Source organism: Xenopus tropicalis, chromosome 7 (assembly GCF_000004195.4).
Source record: "Xenopus tropicalis strain Nigerian chromosome 7, UCB_Xtro_10.0, whole genome shotgun sequence".
Taxonomy (NCBI): domain Eukaryota; kingdom Metazoa; phylum Chordata; class Amphibia; order Anura; family Pipidae; genus Xenopus; species Xenopus tropicalis.
Genome location: NC_030683.2, coordinates 22,650,416 through 22,673,148, shown reverse-complemented (window position 1 = coordinate 22,673,148; position 22,733 = coordinate 22,650,416). Strand labels below are relative to the sequence as shown.

General features: G+C 38.0%; 1 protein-coding gene across 5 annotated transcripts in view; it reads left to right on the top strand.

The window, feature by feature from the left end:
* Positions 1 to 22,733, top strand: part of mgmt (O-6-methylguanine-DNA methyltransferase) — a 308,175-nt gene that overhangs the window by 179,789 nt on the left and 105,653 nt on the right. For all 5 annotated transcript variants that reach the window (XM_018095368.2, XM_018095369.2, XM_018095370.2 and 2 more), the window contains one exon: positions 15,463 to 15,623. In XM_018095368.2, coding sequence (XP_017950857.1) covers positions 15,463 to 15,623 — 161 coding nt within the window. The remainder of the gene's footprint in view (positions 1 to 15,462; positions 15,624 to 22,733) is intronic.

Here is a 22,733-nt window from a genome sequence, read left to right as displayed (position 1 = left end):
GTCACAACATGCAAAAGATCTTCATTCCAGATTGCCTGTTGGGGCCGAGGCTGATATGGGATGCCCGCGTTTTTCTAAATTCTGCTCTCAAGTAGTCATTTTTGTAAATAATTAGCTTCGGTGGAAAAATAAGTTGGCATATTGTATGCATCTAATGTTGCAAATGTACACACAGCAAACTTTCTATTAATCAACAGTCAAGCAATGTACGTCGGGTCTCATACATAATGAATTGTGTTTAAATCTCATGGGTTTCATTGATAGAAAAATAAGAGAAAACACGAGTGCAGTAAGCTTTTGAATAAAATTTAACTAGATTGCTCTGCATCCTGTAATTGTTTTGGAATCACTGGGGAGCGGATAATTTATCTGCAGTTTGGTTTTTTTTGTCTTCATCTATCACACAGGGAAGGCTGTTTTAATGATATGTTAAGGTGTTGATAAAAAGTGACTCTTATAATTTCTACATTGTTGACTGTAATATGCTGTCTCGCAATGATATTAATAAAACATGTTAAACAGAAGCAAATGGAGATGCTCAAATTGAGAAGCTGTAGATTTGCATTTCTCTTTTCTATTACTCTTAAATATCCGGAAAATATGGATATTTAAGGACTTGTTTGTACGTGTTATTTCTCTATATATGCAGAGAAATAATATTTTTCCATTTTGCAATGCAGAAAGGGCTCGGTTTGGACCCCAATTATTAAATTTATTAGCAGCACTAATGGGTGCTCTTTCATTGCACCAATTAACCTCTTCCTGCCGAGGTGAAAAGGTTGAGGTGCAAAAAGTTATATTATCCTAAATAAATGGATGGTGTTCTTTCCCATTGTAACCCGCTTGAAATATGTCAGAAACATTTCTTTGTTGCATTGATTTTCTAGGATCTCGAGGTTCTTTGGGGAATAGATTGTTTCCAGGGATAGGGCTGAGTTCAAGGTCTTGGTCAGCACATTAAAAAAAAAAAAACTTTCCATACATCATTTGTGGAGCCCTCTTGCTTTCTGGCCACGGAGATAAGGTCAAGCTTTAGGTCAAACACACAGTCCTAAATGCTTCCCTTCAGGAAGTAGATCTTCATATTAGGCCTTCTTTGTGAAAAATGTGCTATAAAGAGCTACGTAGGGATTCTTATTTGGGTAAGCGGAACAATTATTTAAGATTTATTAAATGAAATGAAAAATCAAAAATGTATTAAATAAAAGTCTAAACAAAAGTCTGAACTTAGCAGTTATTGGTATTGAAGCTATTTCTGGTTTTAGGTACAGCTGTACAAAGACTTTTGCAGTACTTTCCCCATAGAGGTTGTGTTATAATACTTTTGGGATGGGAATGTAAATATTTGGAGCATCTGCAGAAATTGTCAACATTCCAATATGACAAGCAGAGATGCCAACCTAGATGTGAAGGCAACCAGGTGCATCTTGGTCATGCCTGTTCCACTCTCACCTCCCCCCCCCACCCTTCTGTTCAACCTGTTTCATTGTTTGGGATGGATATCGAAGGACTGTCAAAGTGCAATTCAATGGAACAAGTAAGATAGGTTTCAGATGCCCGACAGCAGCTAATGGACCTGTTAGGGCTTCACTTAGGGTGACTCCTAAAAATACAGTTAGGTTGACATGTCTGGCTCTGAGTGCACCAGTTGTGTTGCTCTCACATTTGGAACTTACTTAGCCTTGGAAGTGGTATATTTACACTATAGTGCCCTGATGTTAATCCGAGAAGAAATAACCCACCCACTTTGAAATTCCTCAGTCAGAGTGGGGCAACTATTTTGAGAATTTTACATTATCAACATGTTGTCTAAAGCATAGGATATTCTACCATTTCCATAATTGAAACTGAAACAAATAAGGGACATATGTACCATAATTGAAAGGCAGGGTTTGGCTTTGTTTTATTGATCCTGTGCAAATGTGACCTGACTCCAATGCCTTGACCAATGAACCACTTCCTTCTCTAGGGATGCTTGCATCACTATCACTATAGCAATTCCCAGAATTCTACTTTATCTCCTTGTTGTCTAAAGCATGGGATATGCTAACTTTTTCATTATTAAAGCTAGAACAAATAAGGGACATCAGCACCATTATTAAAAGACATGGGTTGGATTGACATTTCTCCATACATTGACATAGTTTTGTTAAATCTGTGCAAATGTTGGAAATAAGAGTTCAGAGTGACATGAATATTTGGTTTAATTAGCTTTGGAGGATTTGGCAAAACTATGGAGGCAACTAGAGCCATTGGAATCAGGTCTAGGGCAGTTGAGATTCTATTGCACTTGTAACTAGGCAAGTAACAAAGTTAGAACATGAAATGCACCTTCACTCTTGCCAAAGGCCTGGTGTAAGTGCCTGAATGTAAATTAGATCCTTGACACCCTAAAATGCCCCTGTGCCTCTTCAGATGTAGATAGATGTTCCCTTAAGTGATATGTCACTTTTTATGTGACAGCCACATGCACAGGGCATATGCACAAGGCACCTACACCGCCACAGTACATACTTGGCATCTGCTTGCTATGGCACAAGAGACATGGCCACATGATGAATTACTTAAAAATATCACACACCAGGGGTATGGGATGTAATTTTTTTCAGTGATAAGAGTAATGTTTGGCTTTAATTATACTATAATTTTCCCTCTGGCTTAGACACATAAGGTTAGATTGTAAGCTCTGTGTAATATACCAGAATCCTAGACCACCGAGAAATTCATAAAAATAATAACAATAAGCATTTAGGTTGGATTTGTCTCAAATAAAAGCAATATTGTATAATAAATGACTCATTGTGCAGTGGATGATGGGACTTAGACTACTTACACATGCCATTAATGTGCACATACTTGTAGGGACGGTGACCTTAAAGAGGCAGCATTTCAATCTCAAGTCTCAATGCTAGATAAAAGACTAATGAGAACATGTAAATAAGTTATAATCAGAAAAAAATATGAATAAAAAATGGCTTTTTATAATGTAATATTCTTCACTGGACAGTTATTACAATTAAAATAGCACATTTTACTACATTCACTGCAAACTATGACATTTTCCTTCCCTTTTCCATTTGCAGATGGGACGCTAAAAATTGTTCACACAAAGGAATCATTTTTAAAGCATTCTATGACTTACAGTACTGTATCTATATTGCTGTGAGATTAAAATAGAGGCAGTGGAGGTAAAACATGAGGTAGAACAGTGATCCCCAACCAGTAGCTTGTGAGCAATGTGTTGCTCACCACCCCCTGGTGGTCTCAAAGTAGGAGCCATTTTTAAATTTCTGGCTTGGAGGCAAGTTTTGGAAGCCCAGAGACACAGTTTTACTCCAAGCAGAGCCTCCTGCAGGCTAGCAGTCCCCATGGGGCTACCAAATAGCCAATCACAGCCCTTATTTGGCACCCCCAAAGAACTTTTTTTATGCTTGTGTGGCTCCCCAACACTTTTTACATCATGAGTCAAAAAGGCTGGGGATCCCTGAGCTAGAGTGACTCTAACCAAACCAGATCAAACATAGAATTGCGACTTTGGGATTACACCTATTACTAGGGCAGCAAGTCTGGCTCCAACATTGTTTTTGGGACATTGTATAAATTGGTTGGAAACAACAAGAATTATTTTTTGTGCCTCAGCCAGGCAGGCAAATATGTTTTGCAGCTTTATATTAGCCAATACAGTTCTTGTATGTAGGGGCAAGTGAGAGGGAGTGGTTCACTTGGCTAAATAACAGAACTCAAAATAAGGAAAACCTTATTGGGTCTCTGTGCCAGTTCCTGTAACCTTTTCAGTTTTCCAAGATCTCTATTCCACAGGCAGTAAGATTGGAATGCCAGTTCTATTTATTATGCTTACATCACTGGGTAAGATTGTCAGTGTTATATTTAGTGTTATTAACCTACCTGCATCACTGTTTGGAATAAAATAGTACAGGTATGGGATCCCTTATCCGGAAACCCATTATCCAGAAAGCCCCCAATTATGGAAAGCCCGTCTCCCATAGACTCCATTTTAATTAAATAATACAGAATTTTAAAACTGATTTCCTTTTTCTCTGTATTAATTAAACAGTACCTGTACTTGATCCCAACTAAGATATAATTACCCCTTATTGGGGGCAGAACAACCCTATTGGGTTTATTTAATGGTTAAATGATTCCCTTTTCTCTGTAATAATAAAACAGTACCTTGTACTTGATCCCAACTAAGATATAATTACCCCTTATTGGGGCAGAACAGCCCTATTGGGTTTATTTCACGTTTAAATGATTCCCTTTTCTCTGTAATAATAAAACAGTACCTGTACTTGATCCCAACTAAGATATAATTACCCCTTATTGGGGCAGAATAGCCCTATTGGGTTTATTTAATGCTTAAATTATTCCCTTTTCTCTGTAATAATAAAACAGTACCTTGTACTTGATCCCAACTAAGATATAATTACCCCTTATTGGGGGCAGAACAGCCCTATTGGGTTTATTTAATGCTTAAATGATTCCCTTTTCTCTGTAATAATAAAACAGTACCTGTACTTGATCCCAACTAAGATATAATTACCCCTTATTGGGGGCAGAACAGCCCTATTGGGTTTATTGCATGGTTAAATGATTCCCTTTTCTCTGTAATAATAAAACAGTACCTGTACTTGATCCCAACTAAGATATAATTACCCCTTATTGGGGGCAGAACAGCCCTATTGGGTTTATTTAATGGTTAAATGATTCCCTTTTCTCTGTAATAATAAAACAGTACCTGTACTTGATCCCAACTAAGATATAATTACCCCTTATTGGGGGCAGAACAGCCCTATTGGGTTTATTTAATGGTTAAATGATTCCCTTTTCTCTGTAATAATAAAACAGTACCTGTACTTGATCCCAGCTAAGATATAATTACCCCTTATTGGGGGCAGAACAGCCCTATTGGGTTTATTTAATGGTTAAATGATTCCCTTTTCTCTGTAATAATAAAACAGTACCTGTACTTGATCCCAACTAAGATATAATTACCCCTTATTGGGGGCAGAACAGTCCTATTGGGTTTATTTAATGGTTAAATGATTCCCTTTTCTCTGTAATAATAAAACAGTACCTGTACTTGATCCCAACTAAGATATAATTACCCCTTATTGGGGCAGAACAGCCCTATTGGGTTTATTTAATGGTTAAATGATTCCCTTTTCTCTGTAATAATAAAACAGTACCTGTACTTGATCCCAACTAAGATATAATTACCCCTTATTGGGGGCAGAACAGTCCTATTGGGTTTATTTAATGGTTAAATGATTCCCTTTTCTCTGTAATAATAAAACAGTACCTGTACTTGATCCCAACTAAGATATAATTACCCCTTATTGGGGCAGAACAGCCCTATTGGGTTTATTTAATGGTTAAATGATTCCCTTTTCTCTGTAATAATAAAACAGTACCTGTACTTGATCCCAACTAAGATATAATTACCCCTTATTGGGGGCAGAACAGCCCTATTGGGTTTATTTAATGGTTAAATGATTCCCTTTTCTCTGCAATAATAAAACAGTACCTGTACTTGATCCCAACTAAGATATAATTACCCCTTATTGGGGGCAGAACAGCCCTATTGGGTTTATTTAATGGTTAAATGATTCCCTTTTCTCTGTAATAATAAAACAGTACCTGTACTTGATCCCAACTAAGATATAATTAATCCTTATTGGAGGCAAAACAATCCTATTGGATTTAATTAATGTTTTATTTATTTTTTAGTAGACTTAAGGTATGGAGATCCAAATCACGGAAAGACCCCATATCCAAAATACCCTTGGTCCAGTGCATTCTGAATAATGGGTCCTATACCTGTATATACTTCTATTCTTGTAACAATGTTCTCCAAAATCAGTGGGGCTTATTGAGTAAGCTACTTGAATAATGCATGTATAATTCATGGTGCATCTGACATTCATACTGTTTTGACTGCCTACATGATCTGGTAATCGTAGAGGGCATTTACTAGTGTTCCCTTTTTTTTTTATTTTTTGCACTCAAATTTTTGTGAAAATTTTTTTTATTTTTTGCTATTTATTATTTGTCAAAACTTTAACAAATCTGAAAGAAAAAATATGCCATCTAAAGGTTGTCAAGGTTATGTAGAAGTCAGTGGGCAGTTGTCCTGTTTCCAATTGGAAGATCTTCTTTTGCTTCATGGTTTTAGGAGTTTTTGGAAACTCCATTCCTTGAAAAGAGTGAAAAATTGTGGTTTGTGCTTTTTCAATTCAGCTCTTTTAATAAATGATTATACATTAGACATAGGGGCACATTTACTAACCCACGAACGGGCCGAATGTGTCCGATTGCGTTTTTTTTGTAATGATCGGTAATTTTGCGATTTTTTTCGGCGTCTTTACGATTTTTGCATAAAAACGCGAGTTTTTCGGCGTCTTTACGAAAGTTGCGCAAAGTCGCGATTTTTTCGTAGCGTTAAAACTTGCGCGAAACGTCGCGCCTTTTAAGTTTTAACGCTACGAAAAAGGCGCGACTTTGCGCGCAAGTGTTAACGCTACGAAAAAATCGCGACTTTGCGCAACTTTCGTAAAGACGTCGAAAAAACTTGCGTTTTTATGCAAAAATCGTAAAGACGCCGAAAAACTCGCGTTTTTACGCAAAAATCGTAAAGACGCCGAAAAAATCGCAAAAAATACGAAAAAGTCGCAAAATGTTTGTTTCCAATCGGAATTTTTCCAATTCGGATTCGAAATCGTGTCTTAGTAAATCAGCCCCATAGAGTTTAGTCGTGGTTCCAAAAAACTCTAAAACCATGAAAATGAGAATGGGCCTCATAATGTTTGTGGAACCAGGAGGTGCAGTCATGATGCAGATATAAATACAAGGGACAATCAATAACTATAACATCCAAAAAAATATTTCAGGGTTAACGTTGTTTTAGGGGCAACTCATTGCAACCCATTAGAGGGTCAATGGTACTTTCTACTTGCTGATATTATGTTATATCTTAGTAAAGAGTTAAACCGTGAAATTCTTCCCAATTGGCAACTGCAAAAAATGCTAATGAAAAAATGTTCTGCAAACAAAATAAGCAATAATCTTATTCTGTCTGGAGACTGATCCATGAGCCAAAAAAAAAAATGGATGATTGGGAAAAAATTATAAAATGATTCGGTAAATACCCAGCATGGTTTCTACTTTAATGATACAGATAAAGCCAGCGATACAAAGGGCAAAACACATTGAGCTGCAGTTTAGACTAAATGTTTTGGAGCCCGTCAATTTTATTTTCCAGTGAGATTTCATGCATTAAGCAAAAATGTTACTCTAGTTTCCAGCCTCAAGGTGTATGGTATGTTTCCTGTGGTTTTTTTGGCTGCGATGTTGTGTACTGTTGGTCAGGAGCCAGCTGTGCCTCGGCAGCTAATATTTAATATTCTGGAATGATAGTTGTCTATTCAGTAGGGTACAGTGTCTTTATTTTCGGGAGATGTTTGTCCTTTTATTTGAAAAATCATTTCTGTGTTCTATGTTTTCTCCATATAATTATTAGTCATAGAGATCCCTTATACATAATTACATTGCACTATTTATTGGTAACAAATGTTCCAGTAATTTGTAAATATCTTAACCAACGTATCAATTTTTAAATGGACACATTGCAGTTGATTCTCAGATTGCCTTGTTCCTTCCTAATGATGAATGGGGCAAGCATTTGTCAATGAAAGTTATGTAAGTTATTGCTGAACAGAATCTAAATGGTGACTGTTTGGAAGGAATATGTTGGGCTCGGTGGTACGTCATTTTTGGTTCCCTGTGTGATCGGAAAGTTTGAAAAAATATTTTCAATTTAGAAGTCCTGTATGTTTTTTTTTTCCTTTTTTCTGTGTTCTGAGTCCTGACAGTTTGCTAAAAATTTTCCAAATTTATAGTAAATTGTCCCATTGTTCTCTAAGAAACATGACAGTAAGGTGTACATTTTTATTTGTGTTTTGATAATATTTTTTCACTCCATATTTTTATCCCTTTGCCCTTGTGTTCCCCTTTTTAATTTCTAATATCGGGGGGAGTCCTATTTCAAATTCAAAAACTGATTTGCAAATACAAGTATAGGATCTATTACCTAAAATGGTTAGGGTACTAAAAAAATGTATACATTAGATAGACCCAATAGGATTGTTTTGCCACCAGCATGGATTTATGCAGCTTAGTTAGGATCGAGAACATGGTGTTGTTCTAGTACTATGAGAAAAATGAAATATTATTTGCTTAAAATTGACTCTGTCGAATTTACTGTATGGAAGATTGCCTTCCCATAATTCAGGTTTTCTGAACATCAGGTTTCTGGGTAACTGAGTACTAAAATGCACAGTTTAAAATATAGTTATAGTGAAGGGCCAGAAATTAGAAAATTGTTAGCAACGATAGAAACAGTAGGGGGCTGATTTACTAACCCACGAATTCGAATCCCAATTGGAAAAATTCCGATTGGAAAACGAACATTTTGCGACTTTTTCGTATTTTTTGCGATTTTTTCGGCGCCTTTACGACTTTTCGGAAATTATCGCGACTTTTTCGTTACCAATACAATTTGCGCGAAAAAACGCGAGTTTTTCGTAGCCATTCCGAAAGTTGTGATTTTTTCGTATCGTTAAAACTTGCGCGAAAAGTTGCGCTTTTTTCGTAGCGTTAAAACTTAAAAGGCGCGACGTTTTGCGCAAGTTTTAACTACGAAAAAATCGCAACTTTCGGAATGGCTACGAAAAACTTGCGTTTTTCCGCAAAAATCGTATTGGTAACGAAAAAGTCGCGATAATTTTCCGAAAAAATCGCAAAATACCGATCATTACGAAAAAAACGCAATCGGACGCATTCGGCCCGTTCGTGAGTAAGTAAATGGGCCCCTAGATGTAGTAGTAAGACTAGTGTTTGTGTCCTTCTAAAATTCTAGCAACTTTACCCAGGGTTTCACCAAGCCACAAATTACTTCATTGGTTATAAACTTGCCACCAAGGCAAGAAAGGTCTAAAGAGTAGGGATGCACCGAATCCAGGATTCAGTTCAGTATTCGACCAGTTATGCAATAAACAAAACCATTTATCCTTTGACACATAGGGGCACATTTGCTAAGCAATTTTGAGATAAATCCCTACTAAAGAGTCAACAAGAATCAAAATAGTGTTTTCTGAATCCCAGTCTGTTTTATTCCATGCCTACATATACCTTTTCTGTCATTTGGTTACAAATGAGAAGCTGCTATGTGATCTAAGAAAAAGTAGAATTAAGAAAGCCTTAATGTCCCTATAGACGGCAACGTTCTGTAGAATTGTAGCAGCCATGTTGTACAACACCAGATCGGTTTCAATGCATGATGAGTTTTCATGGTGATGACATTAAGAGGGTAATTCTATAAACTCAGATAAAATCTCCAGTTTAGGGCACAGTGAGACCTTATCCCAGAACTTTCCAAAATGCCACTTCAAGTTTATGGAATCCAGCCGGAAAAATTATTAACAGAGGATTAGTTACAGAATAAACCAGTGTTGGAGAGAAACTATGAATTAAAAGTTCTTAAAGTTTTTCCTTCCATTAATTCTCCCCCGCTGAGGGTGAAGTCGGTAGAACACTGCAATATTAGATTTTACTTTCCATACAAACACACACCAGTCCATTGTACAGTTAGTTTTTCAGTTCGTTTTTCATCAAATCAGGTTAAATCAACAGATTTAGGTAAACAACAAAAATCATTTGTCAAATAATTTTTGCAAAAAACTTTTTCATAATTGTTAAATCAAGGCTGCGTTATTTAGCGTGTAAAGCTGGGGTACATTCACTAAAATCTGTTACCTTCTGGCCTTGAAAGTCGTATAAACTCATGGTATAAATTCAAATTAAACTCTATCATTGCTGCATTTATAAAATGTCACGATAATGCTTGAATTGTTCATACGGAAATTTCAAGTTTATATTCGAAAATCTCGAATTGAAAGTACTGTTAAAACTCGAAAAATTTGAGTTCAAATTTGGTTTCCATGAATCCTCTTTATTTTTCTCAAACAGGAATTGCTCCAGCAGCCATTTTAGGAGCATTGGTACACTTGGAAAACAATAATGTGTTTAAGTTTCACTTGAAACTGGGTGAAACTAAAACAATGATGGGATTAACTTTCCCTTGAAATCGTGTGAAATAGAAAACAATGGGGGGATCAAGTTCCCGTTGAAGCTGGGTGAACCTGAAAACAATGAGGGGATTAACTTGTCCTTGAAAATGTGTCAAGGACAGGCTGTCACTGACTATTCTATTCTTCTACTATTCCAAGCCTCCATAGGACTCAATGGTAGTGATGGGCGAAAAGTTTCGCGAGGCATGGATTCGCGGCGAAACGGATGAAAAATTTCGCCGCGGAAAAATTCGACGCACGTCCAAAAATTGTCGCCGGCGTCTTAAGAGAATAGTTGCGGGCGACGAAATAATAGCCGCGCGTCAAAATAATAGCCGCGTGCGACGAAACAATAGCCGCGGGACAAAATAATAGCCGCGGGACAAAATAATAGCCGCGTGCGACGAAACAATAGCCGTGCGACGAAATAATAGCCGCGGGCGACGAAACAATAGCCGTGCGACAAAATAATAGCCGCGGGCGACGAAACAATAGCCGCGGGCGACGAAACAATAGCCGCGGGCGACGAATCAATAGCCGCGCGACGAAATAATAGCCGCGTGCGACGAAACAATAGCCGTGCGACAAAACAATAGCTGCGTGCGACGAAACAATAACAGCGCGCGACAATTTTTTTTTGTCGCACGACATTTTCGCCGTTTCGCGAATTTTTCGCCGTTTCGCGGATCTTTTGAGAGATTCGCGAATTTTTCGGCGAAGCGAAACGGAACAGATTTGCTCATCACTACTCAATGGTACTCGACAAATCAAACCTTTTTTTACAAAAAAAGTTAACTAAACACTAATAAATCACAAATTATGGGAGTTATTTTTTAAAAACTCTAATTTTTCGGTGAACAATAACGAAAACTTGAGTTCTGGCGAAAACCCATTCCTAAATCTCGAAATTATCTAGAAGTAAGAAAAAAATCCAACTTTATCTCAAAAATTGCTTAGTAAATGTGCCCCTATGTGTCAATGGATAATTGGTTTTGTTTATTGCATAACTGGACACAGCTTATAGGGACATAATTCCAGTGTGAAAACCAATGCCAGTGTACAGACAAGCAAACTTTTTGAGATAATGAGAACTTTAGGGGAGTTTGAGAAGTACCATTGCTCAATCAAAGTGATGCCCTTCTTACCAGTCCCAGTTTTTTTTAGAATACCCAATACAATCTATAACTGGAAGAAAGTGGAAATTAAGATGGTTCCTATCTAGGCGGGGAAATAGGGAAAGCACTTGCAATAATGTCTTTTTTACATGTATAGTCCTCTTAGTCCTGAAGACCAAACAATTAAGTTGAAGACTTTCCTCCAAATTCAAAGGATGGACAGCATAGTCCTCTATAAGAATGGCTTCTATCAGCTCCTGTACCTAAGGCCTCGCATACAGATACAATAGCACTTTGGTTTCCCTTAAGCCCAGTAGAACATAGAAGCCCATTCCTTTCAACAGGTTTTAAGATTGATTCTGGGCAGAGAATTCACTTCTTTTTCCAGTGTTTGCAGTTTGCTTCACTGTACAACTTTTTGCACCCCACATGTTCCATGGTATGTGGCCAGATGTATGCACTTACATATCAATTAGAGTGAAAAAAAAAAGGTTTGTGCATGCTTGCATTAGCTAATGAACAAACTAATTAAGCAGTTCTTTCACAACAACATCTGTTTGCTTAACGATAACTTTATTGTCAGCAGATACAACTTTTTACAGAGGCTAAGGATTCAGGTTAGCAATAGAGGCTTCTTGAAACGTGTTAATGACTACCAACCACAAATTATATAAAAAATAAATACATTTCTATGAATGTTTATCTATCTGCCGTCTGTCCTTTTCTATCTCTTTGCCAATGAGCTTGCTTTCTGGCAAAGAAATAGATTTTGTGATTTTCCTTGGTGGATCAATTTATTTGAAAACCTCGACCACCTCTGTAAAACTTGAAAATAGTAGTGTCTCGGGAGTTCTGTTACAGAACCCTGACATTTCTATATGTCCTTAGATTTTGAAGCTGGGATATTGCTTTATTCTAGCATACCGCCTTATTGGTTTATTATTTGCAGCTCTTCTGGAGAAGATTAACTGTAGATGGGGTAGATGCAGTGCTGGTAAAACAACTGGGGTGTAGAGCAAAAATGTGGAACATTGATTCTCAGAACCCTATGTTAAAATACTTTTCTTGCTTTATCAGTTGCACTTTTGCTAGCAGAATATACTGTATACCCAATGTCGGACTGGAATCCCAGGGGCCCACCATAAAACTTAGACCATAGGCCCACTCTTCAAGCTATATTTTATCCACTTCTTACTCAGTATCTATATTTTCCTAGTTTTTTTTTAATCTTTACATACTATAATCTATTCTTCTATTTATTTAGTTGCTTTGTTTCCATAGAAAAATAAATAATGATCATTACGAATTAGGCCAAATGGCTAGAAGCAGGAGGGCCCACTGACATCTGGGCCCACCGGGTATTTTCCTGGTATCCCTGTGGGCCAGTGCGAAACTGTATATACCCATGCTCAAAAAAAGCAACATATCTGGCATGTATTAATATCTCTATTCCTGGGGTAAATAATAACAGTAGGTTTAGGAAAAATTATTTAAACCCACTAAACTAAATTTAAACCCACTTATATTAACCCACTAACTACAAAAAGAGCTTCAATACACCACCAGTTTAAGAGCAACTTAAGGGATATCATGGAAAATGCTACAGTCTTCCTCCTCGGATCTTCTCTTGATATCCCCCACCTAGGTGGGCGATATAGGGAAAATGTAGGGGCCAAACGATCGAATTCTAACGGCAGCAATGGCACAGTCGGTTCGGGGACCGCATGAATGAGCCGATGCGGTCCCTGATCCAACTAAATCTTTTAACCTGCTCAATCGATATCTGGCCAATTTTATTGCAGATATCAGTCGAGTATGGCCATTGTTTCTTCCCCTACATAGGGCGATAAGCTGCCAAATCAGTCCAAGGGACCGATATAGGCAGTTACAATCGGCCCGTGTATGGCCACCTTAAGGCATCACTCATACATTAGAGAGCCCAAATCTACTAAACAAGAACAGGCATGTACCACTTCTACATTGGGTTATAACTATATAACATGGCATTAATGACCCATTAATACCAGACCACGCTCAGATCTTGCCTCCATTCCACTGGGGTCAATCCACAATACTTATTAGGTGCTGCAATGCCGTTGCTCCTGGAATATGTACAAGTACTGATCAGCACAGTCTGTATTGTATGTACTGTATGAACTGTGGGGGGCAAAGCCAATGAGCGATGAAATTAACAGAAGCAATACTCTTAGGTGCCAAAGAACTGGCATGGCTGGTACATGAGCCCTTTGCCAAATGTTCATTAATTTGAGGCTATTTAAGTTTCAATTTGATCTCCGTGTGTGTATCAGGCACCAAAATTAGATTGTAAGCTCTACAGGACATAGAGTAGGCCTAATAAAATGCTTGTACTGCATTGCCTATGCCTTGTAGCCACATAAATTAATATTCTAACAAATACATTCTTACAGAGGACTGTTACCATTTCCTTAATTTATTTCTGGTCCGAAAAGGCCAGTTTGTTAATGTTCAATATATCATTTTAAAGGCCAAACATATTTGCAAATCTGTTGCAGCACAAATATTTTGGGAACTAATTCTCTGTAGTAGTTGCCAATTAAATATGTTAATAAGGCTGGATCTTCCCTTCATAGTGGCAGCCTGGCCAAAAATGAAACCTCTCTGGATTTCAGACTTCTGTCTGCATACTGAGAGAAGGAAAATCATGAATACCAAATAAAGTCACAAAGTAATGTTACAAAGTCATTTTACTACCGTTGCCTTTAACATACAAACCACTGAATTAGTGCAGGGCACTTATTAATAAATGGCAAAACTTAACTTTACATATTATATTGTATTTCCCTGTAATATAGGACCAGACTGGCAACTTTTCCATCTGCCTACCCTTTAGAGCTTTTGTGTACATTACCACTCAGTTTACTTAGAATTTGATGCATTCTAAGCTGGTTCAGGTATAGGACCTGTTATCCAGAATGCTCAGGACCTGGGGTTTTCCAGATAAGGGGTCTTTCCTTGATTTGGATCTCTATACTTAAAGGCTACTAAAAAAAATCATTAAAATGTGAAATAAACCCAATAAAATTGTTTTAATTCTAATAAAGATTAATTATGTCTTAATTAAGTACAAGCTGTTTTATTATTACAGGTATGGGACCCCTTATCCAGAATGCTCAGGACCTGGGGTTTTCTGGATAAGGGGTCCTTCCATAATTTGGATCTCCTACCTTAAGTCTACTAAAAAAAAACAGTAATTAAATTTGTTTAAACAGTAATTAAACCCAATAGGATTGTTTTGGCTCCAATAAGAAAAAATGTGAATTATTTGATTAAAATGGAGTCTTTTGGAGATAAACTTTTCATAATTTGGATAATGGGTTTCCGGATAAGGGGTCTGTACCAGTATAGAGAAAAATGAAATCATTTAAAATTTGTATTATTTGAATAAAATTGGGTCTATGAGCTTCCTATAATTTGAAGCTTTCTAGATAACTGGTTTCCGGATATCAGATCCTATACCTGTACCTACACTTTACTTTGGCCTAGGTATAGTATAGTATTCTTAGCATTTTCCAAGCTTTGGACCTCCAGCCCACATATACACACTAGCCACTCCACTTTTGGGCTTTGGGTTCTCTAAGCCCTTGGATGTATATTAAAACCTCTACTAATTACCTGTGTGTACTCAGGATTAGAACCCCTAATGAGCCTGTACTCTGTAATCTTCTCTGTGAGGGATCAAGGAGTTTCCACTTTTAACATGGTATAGACATAGAAAATATATTTGACAGTACAGGTATGGGAGCCATTATCCAAAAACCCATTATCCAGAAAGCTACCAATTATGGAAAGGTAATTTCCCAAACACTCAACTTTAATCAAATAATTCAGATTTCTAAAAATATATCCTTTTTTCTGTAATGGTGCAACAGTCCCTTGTATCCCAACTAAGATATAACTAATCCTCGTTAGAGGTAAAACCTATTGGGTTTACTTAAGGTTTATATAATTTTTTAATAGACTTAAGGTATGAAGATCCAAATTACAGAAATATAACTTATCCAGAAAACCCCAAGTTTGAGCATTCTGTATAACAGGTCCCATACATGTACTCTATCATTGGTTTATTTGCATCGGTTTTATTTTCTGTATTCATTTGCAGTGGCAATAAAGTACCTTGTAATTCAAGCATATCAATAAATTATATTTTTTTTATGTTCTAGAACTAAAGGTGCCTCTGTATCATTTGAGATTGTAGAAGGTCCTCGAGAAATGATAGAACCACTAAAGCAGTGCACGGCTTGGCTGAGGGCCTACTTTTGTGAACCGCGGTTGACAGAAAAACTCCCTGTCCCTGCGTTCCACCATCCAACATTTGCCAAAGGTAATTAATATGCTTTAATATATGTTTCCCCTCTGACAATAACTTATTCTTTAGTCTTGATTAAATAATGCTGCATGCTCTGCCCTATTTGGTATATGTTATATCGCCTTTGCAGACAAGTGCACAAGCTGCCTTATTTACAAGGGTCTAGATTATCTCTATCCCAAGTGCTTCTGTTAGTTTTGGCACAGACCATTCTAATTCTTGGCTCAAGACATTAAAACAACGCTGCTCAACTTTTGACTTCAGCCGGGGAGGGGGAAAAAAAGGGCTTGAAAATAGGCAGATCTGATTGGCAATTATAATGTCAATGAGTTTATTGTTCGCAGTATCCCATTCCTGTCTGAGGTTATGGTCTATCCTTAGCTTTCAGCCAATGAGTGGATATTTTATTCCCTTGTCATATGACAAATGAGGCTTACTAATAGTCAATTAGATAGTTTTATAAACACAGTTGGTGAGAGTAACATCACATTAGGTAGCTGTGGAGTAGCCACTGAAAACAGATTAATGTTCGCCATCCAGTAATTATTGGAGATATTCTACACATTGTTAGACAAAAAAAAAAAAATACCAGAGCATTTGCTGTAAGTAACCTAAGATAACAGATTGCCTTAATTTGCGGCTTTACACTTTGATTTAGTGCTATACATTGTTTGTATTCTAATGAAACTGAAAATATGATGTTTATTTATGTTTTATGTACGTGTCACCGTGCTGATGATAAATACCCAGTTCCCATATGGATAGTTATAGAAGCGGAACAGAGAATTAGCCTTGCATTCGATTGCTGTTTATCGTGGAATAAACTGACTTGGAACCATGAAGGAGCCGATGCAGTGCAGAATTCTGTTTGTGGTGTATGTTTGGGGTGGGTGTGCAAATTATAAGGCCAGTAGTTTGGGGGTTTGAATACAAATAGATGTTCCAGTTTTGTGGGTAATGTAATAACAGGCACAAACTTGCAGAGCTGGCTGCTATGACTTCCTAGTAAACTTTTAATGTGTTATTACACTACCCTCTTGTGCTCATTGCCCCAGTTATTTGGGGTAACGCCAATTTTCTACATTCCACCCTTGGTGTGTTTAAGAATCTGAGAAGTTTTATGTATATAACTGAGGGTTTTCATTAGATCTTATCTGTTTGTGAAGTAGCCATGGCTAAAGGTGGCCATTCCATGGCAGATTTTAGCTGCGATTCAGGTCCTTCAGACTGATATGGCAGCTTATCTGCCCATGTATGGGCACCACCGATGGGCCTACCTGAGATCTGACCTAAAATATGCCGGATCTCAATTGGGCAGGCTTGATTTCCCCATCAGATTGCATCGGCTCGTTGATGTGGTCCTCTGTCTGACAGCCCATATACTGTACCCACCATTTTAATTTGATTTCACCGGAAGACGATCCTCTCATTTGGCGCCTTCGCCAAATGAGTGGATCCCACCATGTATGGCCACACTGGTAAGCAAAAGTAGGGACTATGGGCTTTTATTGTTAAAAAGTTTTGAGTTGCTATTTGCAACCACAAGTGTGGTTGTGTTAAAATGAAGACCAATTTTGCACTTGTTGATATTATTTCCTAGGGGTAATGCATCCAAATACTCCCCTTACTCTTCTAAATAGTTTCCCTGAGTGCCTGTTTGTTCATGCCATCTCCTATAAAGAATCATCTATTGGTGCTGGGTAGTTATTAATTTTTTCACCAGGCATTTGCTGCAAAATTCCACTTTTCACCATTGGTGAGTTTTTTCGCATCCCAAAAATTTGCAGTTGCATCAAAAGAAACTGTGCATGTAAAAAAAGTTGCACGGTTATGTGGATATTTCGTTGAAGTGAAATGGGACAGATTTGCTCATCGCTAGTGCTGGCAACACTCGGAGCAGCTCCAAGGTTTCATCAATAGTCGTACCAGACTTGCCCCCAAAGAATTACACATTAATGCCATTTTTGCACTCAATGCCAAAAGACAATTGCTATCCCCACTGTCTATATATAACCTAAGAAGGAAGCAAAAACCCCATCTGAAGCCTCTGTAATTTGCCACAGAGGGGAAAAAATTTCTTCCTGACTCCAAGATGGCAATCGGACCAGTCCCTGGATCAACTTGTACTAAGAGCTATCTCCCATACCCCTGTATTCCCTCACTTGTACTGAGAGCTATCTCCCCCCTACCCCTGTATTCCCTCACTTGTACTGAGAGCTATCTCCCATACCCCTGTATTCCCTCACTTGTACTGAGAGCTATCTCCCCTACCCCTGTATTCCCTCACTTGTACTGAGAGCTATCTCCCCTACCCCTGTATTCCCTCACTTGTACTGAGAGCTGTCTCCCATACCCCTGTATTCCCTCACTTGTACTGAGAGCTATCTCCCCTACCCCTGTATTCCCTCACTTGTACTGAGAGCTATCTCCCCTACCCCTGTATTCCCTCACTTGTACTGAGAGCTATCCCCCATAACCCTGTATTCCCTCACTTGTACTGAGAGCTATCTCCCCTACCCCTGTATTCCCTCACTTGTACTGAGAGCTATCTCCCCCTACCTCTGTATTCCCTCACTTGTACTGAGAGCTATCTCCCCTACCCCTGTATTCCCTCACTTGTACTGAGAGCTATCTCCCCTACCCCTGTATTCCCTCACTTGTACTGAGAGCTATCTCCCCTACCCCTGTATTCCCTCACTTGCTAAAAAGCCATCCAAACCCTTCTTAAAGCTACATAATGTATCAGCCAGTATGGCTGATTCAGGGAGGGAATCCCCAAACTTCACAGCTCTCACTCTAATAAACCCTTTCTAAATATTTATGCATACCAGGAAAATAAATATATATTTACATATACTGTATATATGTATGTGTGTGTGTGTGTATGTATATATATATATATATATATATAAATATATATATATATATATATATATATATATATACTGTATGGTACAGGTATATACCTAAATAGAATGAACCCTGAAAATAAGAATAATAAGAATAATTATTTTGCAGATTGAACATGCATGAAAAAACCCAAAATATTATTTTTGCTCCAAATGAGCACCACAAATCTCAATCAATTTCCTTTTAAAATACTCCATAGATTCCTCCGTAGAACAATATAAATGTATCTCCTAACCATATTTGACAGCCTGAATTGAGTTGCTCTAAATCCCATAAATAAATGTTTTACACCATGAAAACGATCTTTCTATTTCATTGTAATGTTCACTAAATTCTTGGATGTAAAGGCCAAGTACCTGCAAAACGTTACGCTGTAAAACTGCAATGTCACATACAGCTCTGACAGCCTTCATCAGGGCTTCCTCCTCTGCTGTGAACAGCTTGGAAATAGATAGGACAAGTGGGTGGAAATAGATGGAGGTATATATATATACTGTATATTAAATGGGCAATAAATAAAGCCTACAGGGGTCATTTACAAAGCAGAATGCAGTCTGCAATGTGCGGTAAAAGGCAGCAAACTGTGTTCTGCTTCTGAAGAATGGTTGCAGGCCTCTGCTTTCCATTTTAGAGTGCAGAGACCTATGACTGTGCCCCTAAATAGGGTGCTGCCTTCATTAGTCCAAGAGGGTTTGGCAGGGGAAGCATATAGGCAACCCCCTCCTGTCCCCTACCCATTGCCTACCTGTTCTCTAGCTATCATTCAAATGAAGTTATGGGCTGGTAGGAGCTGTAGGCAACAAGAGGGCCATGTACTTAACATTTGCCCTAGGCAGGCAGCAAAGTCAAGTTGTCCAGTGTAATTGTCCATTTTGATGGGACCCCTGTGCATATATTTCTATAATACTTTGCTACTATATACTTGAAAGGGGTTTGTCAAGGCTAGGATCTCAAATCTTTTTTACATGTGAGCCAAAAGTGTAGGTGGGCCACACAAGCTGAGAAAAGTTCTTTGGGGGTGCCAAATAAGGGCTCTGATTGGCTATTTGGTTGCCCCATGTGGACTGCTAGCCTGCAGGAAGCTCTGCTTGGGGATAAACTGTGTCTTTGTGCTTCCAAAACTTGTCTCCAAGCCAGAAGATTAAAAATGGCCGCTGGGAGCAACATCAAAGGGGTTGGTGAGCAACATGTTACTTGCAAGCCACTGGTTGGGAATCACTGGTCTAGATGGTACAATATCTAACAAATGGTCACTTGGCAGACAGTTGTGATACTTTGGATGGTTTATCTTTGTGTTTACAATTAAAATATATTTAATGTGCTTTTTTTATTCCTTTATATGTTCTCTAATATTTACCAACATAGCTTTTTAGATCCAACCCATTTATGGCACAGCTTTAAGAACCGAGAGCCGTTGTATGTTCAAGCAGTTAATGTATGAAGCTACTGTTCCTAGCGCGTGCATTCCTAGAGTTTCACAGTCAAATATATCTTTAAGAAAACAGAACATGACAAAACAGAAAAATTACCTTGTCATTTCCCTGCTAGCCTTGAGTACCTTGCTGTGGTCAGCATTTTCCCCTTTGTTTGCACGTCTCAGCCAGTATAATGATCTCGGATGTCTGTATATAAGCCATTTATCTGCATCCACAAGCCATCACGAGTCTCTTCCTAATGGTCTTCCCTGGGCCCAAATGAATGGCAATACATGTACATACAAATGCATTTCCACGAAAGCTGCTACCCCAAGCTTAAGCGCGGAATATCTAATCACAGTCGGCTCTTGGGCCGCCACTCTCTTTCCCTGCTGTTAACCTGTACTCACATAGGCTGCTGTATATCATTAATAAAGCCAATTGTATTCTATCAGGGGCCTGGATAAAATGTAGTATTTTTGAATGGAATAATATACATTTGTATAAATGACGCCAGCTGTACATAAATAAGCTGTAGCTACATATAACTCAGTATAATGTAATGTTCACAGAGGAAGATTTATTCATTTTCCATGTCGGTTTTTTTATTTTTAAACTCAATTGAGCCAGCTTTGTTTTAAACTGGAATTCGAAACATTTCTGGAAAACCTCAATTGTGTGAATATGTTGTGAAAATAGCATTTTCCTATTTCTTTTTACTAACTCGACTGTTTAAATGAACTCGATAAGTACAATAGCTTGAATGTTAAAAATACGCCCCCCATCGAATTGTAAAAGCTGAACAGGATTTCACCGACAACATTTTTCAGTCGAATTTCTGAGATCTTTTTTTTTTTTTCTGAGAATTTTGAAAAATTTGAGACACGGATTTATTTTCCTCTTTTAATAAACAGAGGGTGAGACAAGGAATCTGATTGTCCAATACAGTAGGTCCCAGTGCACTTGCTGCAGCAGAGTTATGAATTTATCAGGACTGCATGCAATGATACATATTAAGTCAAGCAAGTTATTCACGAGTCCAGTAAACCACAGTAGCCAATCAGTGATTAGCTTTGATTATTCTAGTAAAAGCAAATGTCTGATTACATCAAGATACTTGATCTGTCCCCATGTAACCCCATAGCTTGTCTCTGGTGTTGTCCTGAATTATGGTAAAAACATTACATTGTGAGAAAAACCATGGCGACTGGCTCATAATTGCAATTTACACACGGCACTAGCGGTTGCAAATCGCCCTTCTGGTAATATTCATGGGCAAATATTTGTTGTTGGCATGGATCCACATTTCGCCATTGGCGAATTGTCTTGCAGAACAGTTAAAATTTGCGCAGAAAATGTCGCCGCACATCAGAAAATTTTGCTGTGCGCCAAGCTGGGCGCAGGCACATCAAAATTGGGGTGGGCGCGTTGGAAATGGGCGTGGTCGTGTAAAAAAACGTGGGCGTCCAAAAAAGATGTGCCCAACAAAATAGACGCAGTCGACAAAAAAATTGCACAACAAATGCGTTTCACGATTTTCTGCCGCTTATCACTAAACACCAACTATAGTCCATTATGGGCCTGATTCACTAAAGGGCGATAAAAATTATCGCACGCTTTTTCGCGTAAAAAAACGCAAAATAATTTGCGCGCGATTCACCATAGTATTATCGCGTGCGAAAAATTGCCATTTTCGCATGGGTTATTTCTCGCACTAGTTTTACCGTTTTGCTTTAATTTCCGCGCTGAAAAGAATACGATCGCATGATTCACTATAACTTTTGCGCGCTAAATATCGCATTCGGCTATGCGAAAATGATGTATGTGTTTCCCCTAGAGTGACGCAGCCGCCAGTTTGCAGTGAAATATTCATTTTTAATACAGTAATTTTCTGCAAGTATTGGCGTGTATGGCTAACATGGCGTGCGTTCATTTGCGCGACTATTTCTATTTAGCTACAAGTGATGAAATGCTTCGCCAGGCATGGATTCGCAGCGAATTTTTTTCGCGGTGGATTTTTTCATGCGTTTCTCAAAACATTCCGCCAATGGCAAAACGCATGAAAAAATGTGCCACGCAAAAATTCACCGCACATCCAAAAATTTATACAAGCGTCAAAAAATAATAGTCACAGCAACAATTTTTTTGCCCGCACAACATTTTTGCCGTTTCGTGGATCTTTCGAAAGATTTGCTAATTTTTCACTAAAGATAACCAGAACACATTTGCTCATCACTAGTGGCTACTATTTATAAGCATCTACTATTTATATGCTACTATTTATATGCTACTATTTATATGTGGCTAATATTTATATACATCATTTAAATGCGGCAACAATTTTTATACACTATTTCTATGCTACCATTCATATGCGGCGATTATTCGCGTAATTTAGCGCATGTACCGGCAAATACCGCATTGAAATAGTCTTTTCGCGAGTTAAATAACGTTTGCAATATTGCACATAAAAAAGCGCGAGTATGCTTATAGTGAATCGTGCGAAAAATCGCCAAAATAGCGCACGTTTTATTGCCCTTTAGTGAATCAGGCCCTATGTACTTTATGCCTCTCTCTAGATAGCACATTGTATATTTTGAACTATATATAATATAAACAGCAACCAATCAATCAGCAGGTAGCATTTATTGGTTACCTGATCAAAAGGAAACAACTTATTGGTTGCTATGGGCTACTGCTCCTGGGCAAAATTAGTGTCTTTTATTACATATGGGGCAAGATTTATAAAAGTATGCCCCAAAGTGCTCGTTCAGTAAGCATTTGATCCACAACAAACCTG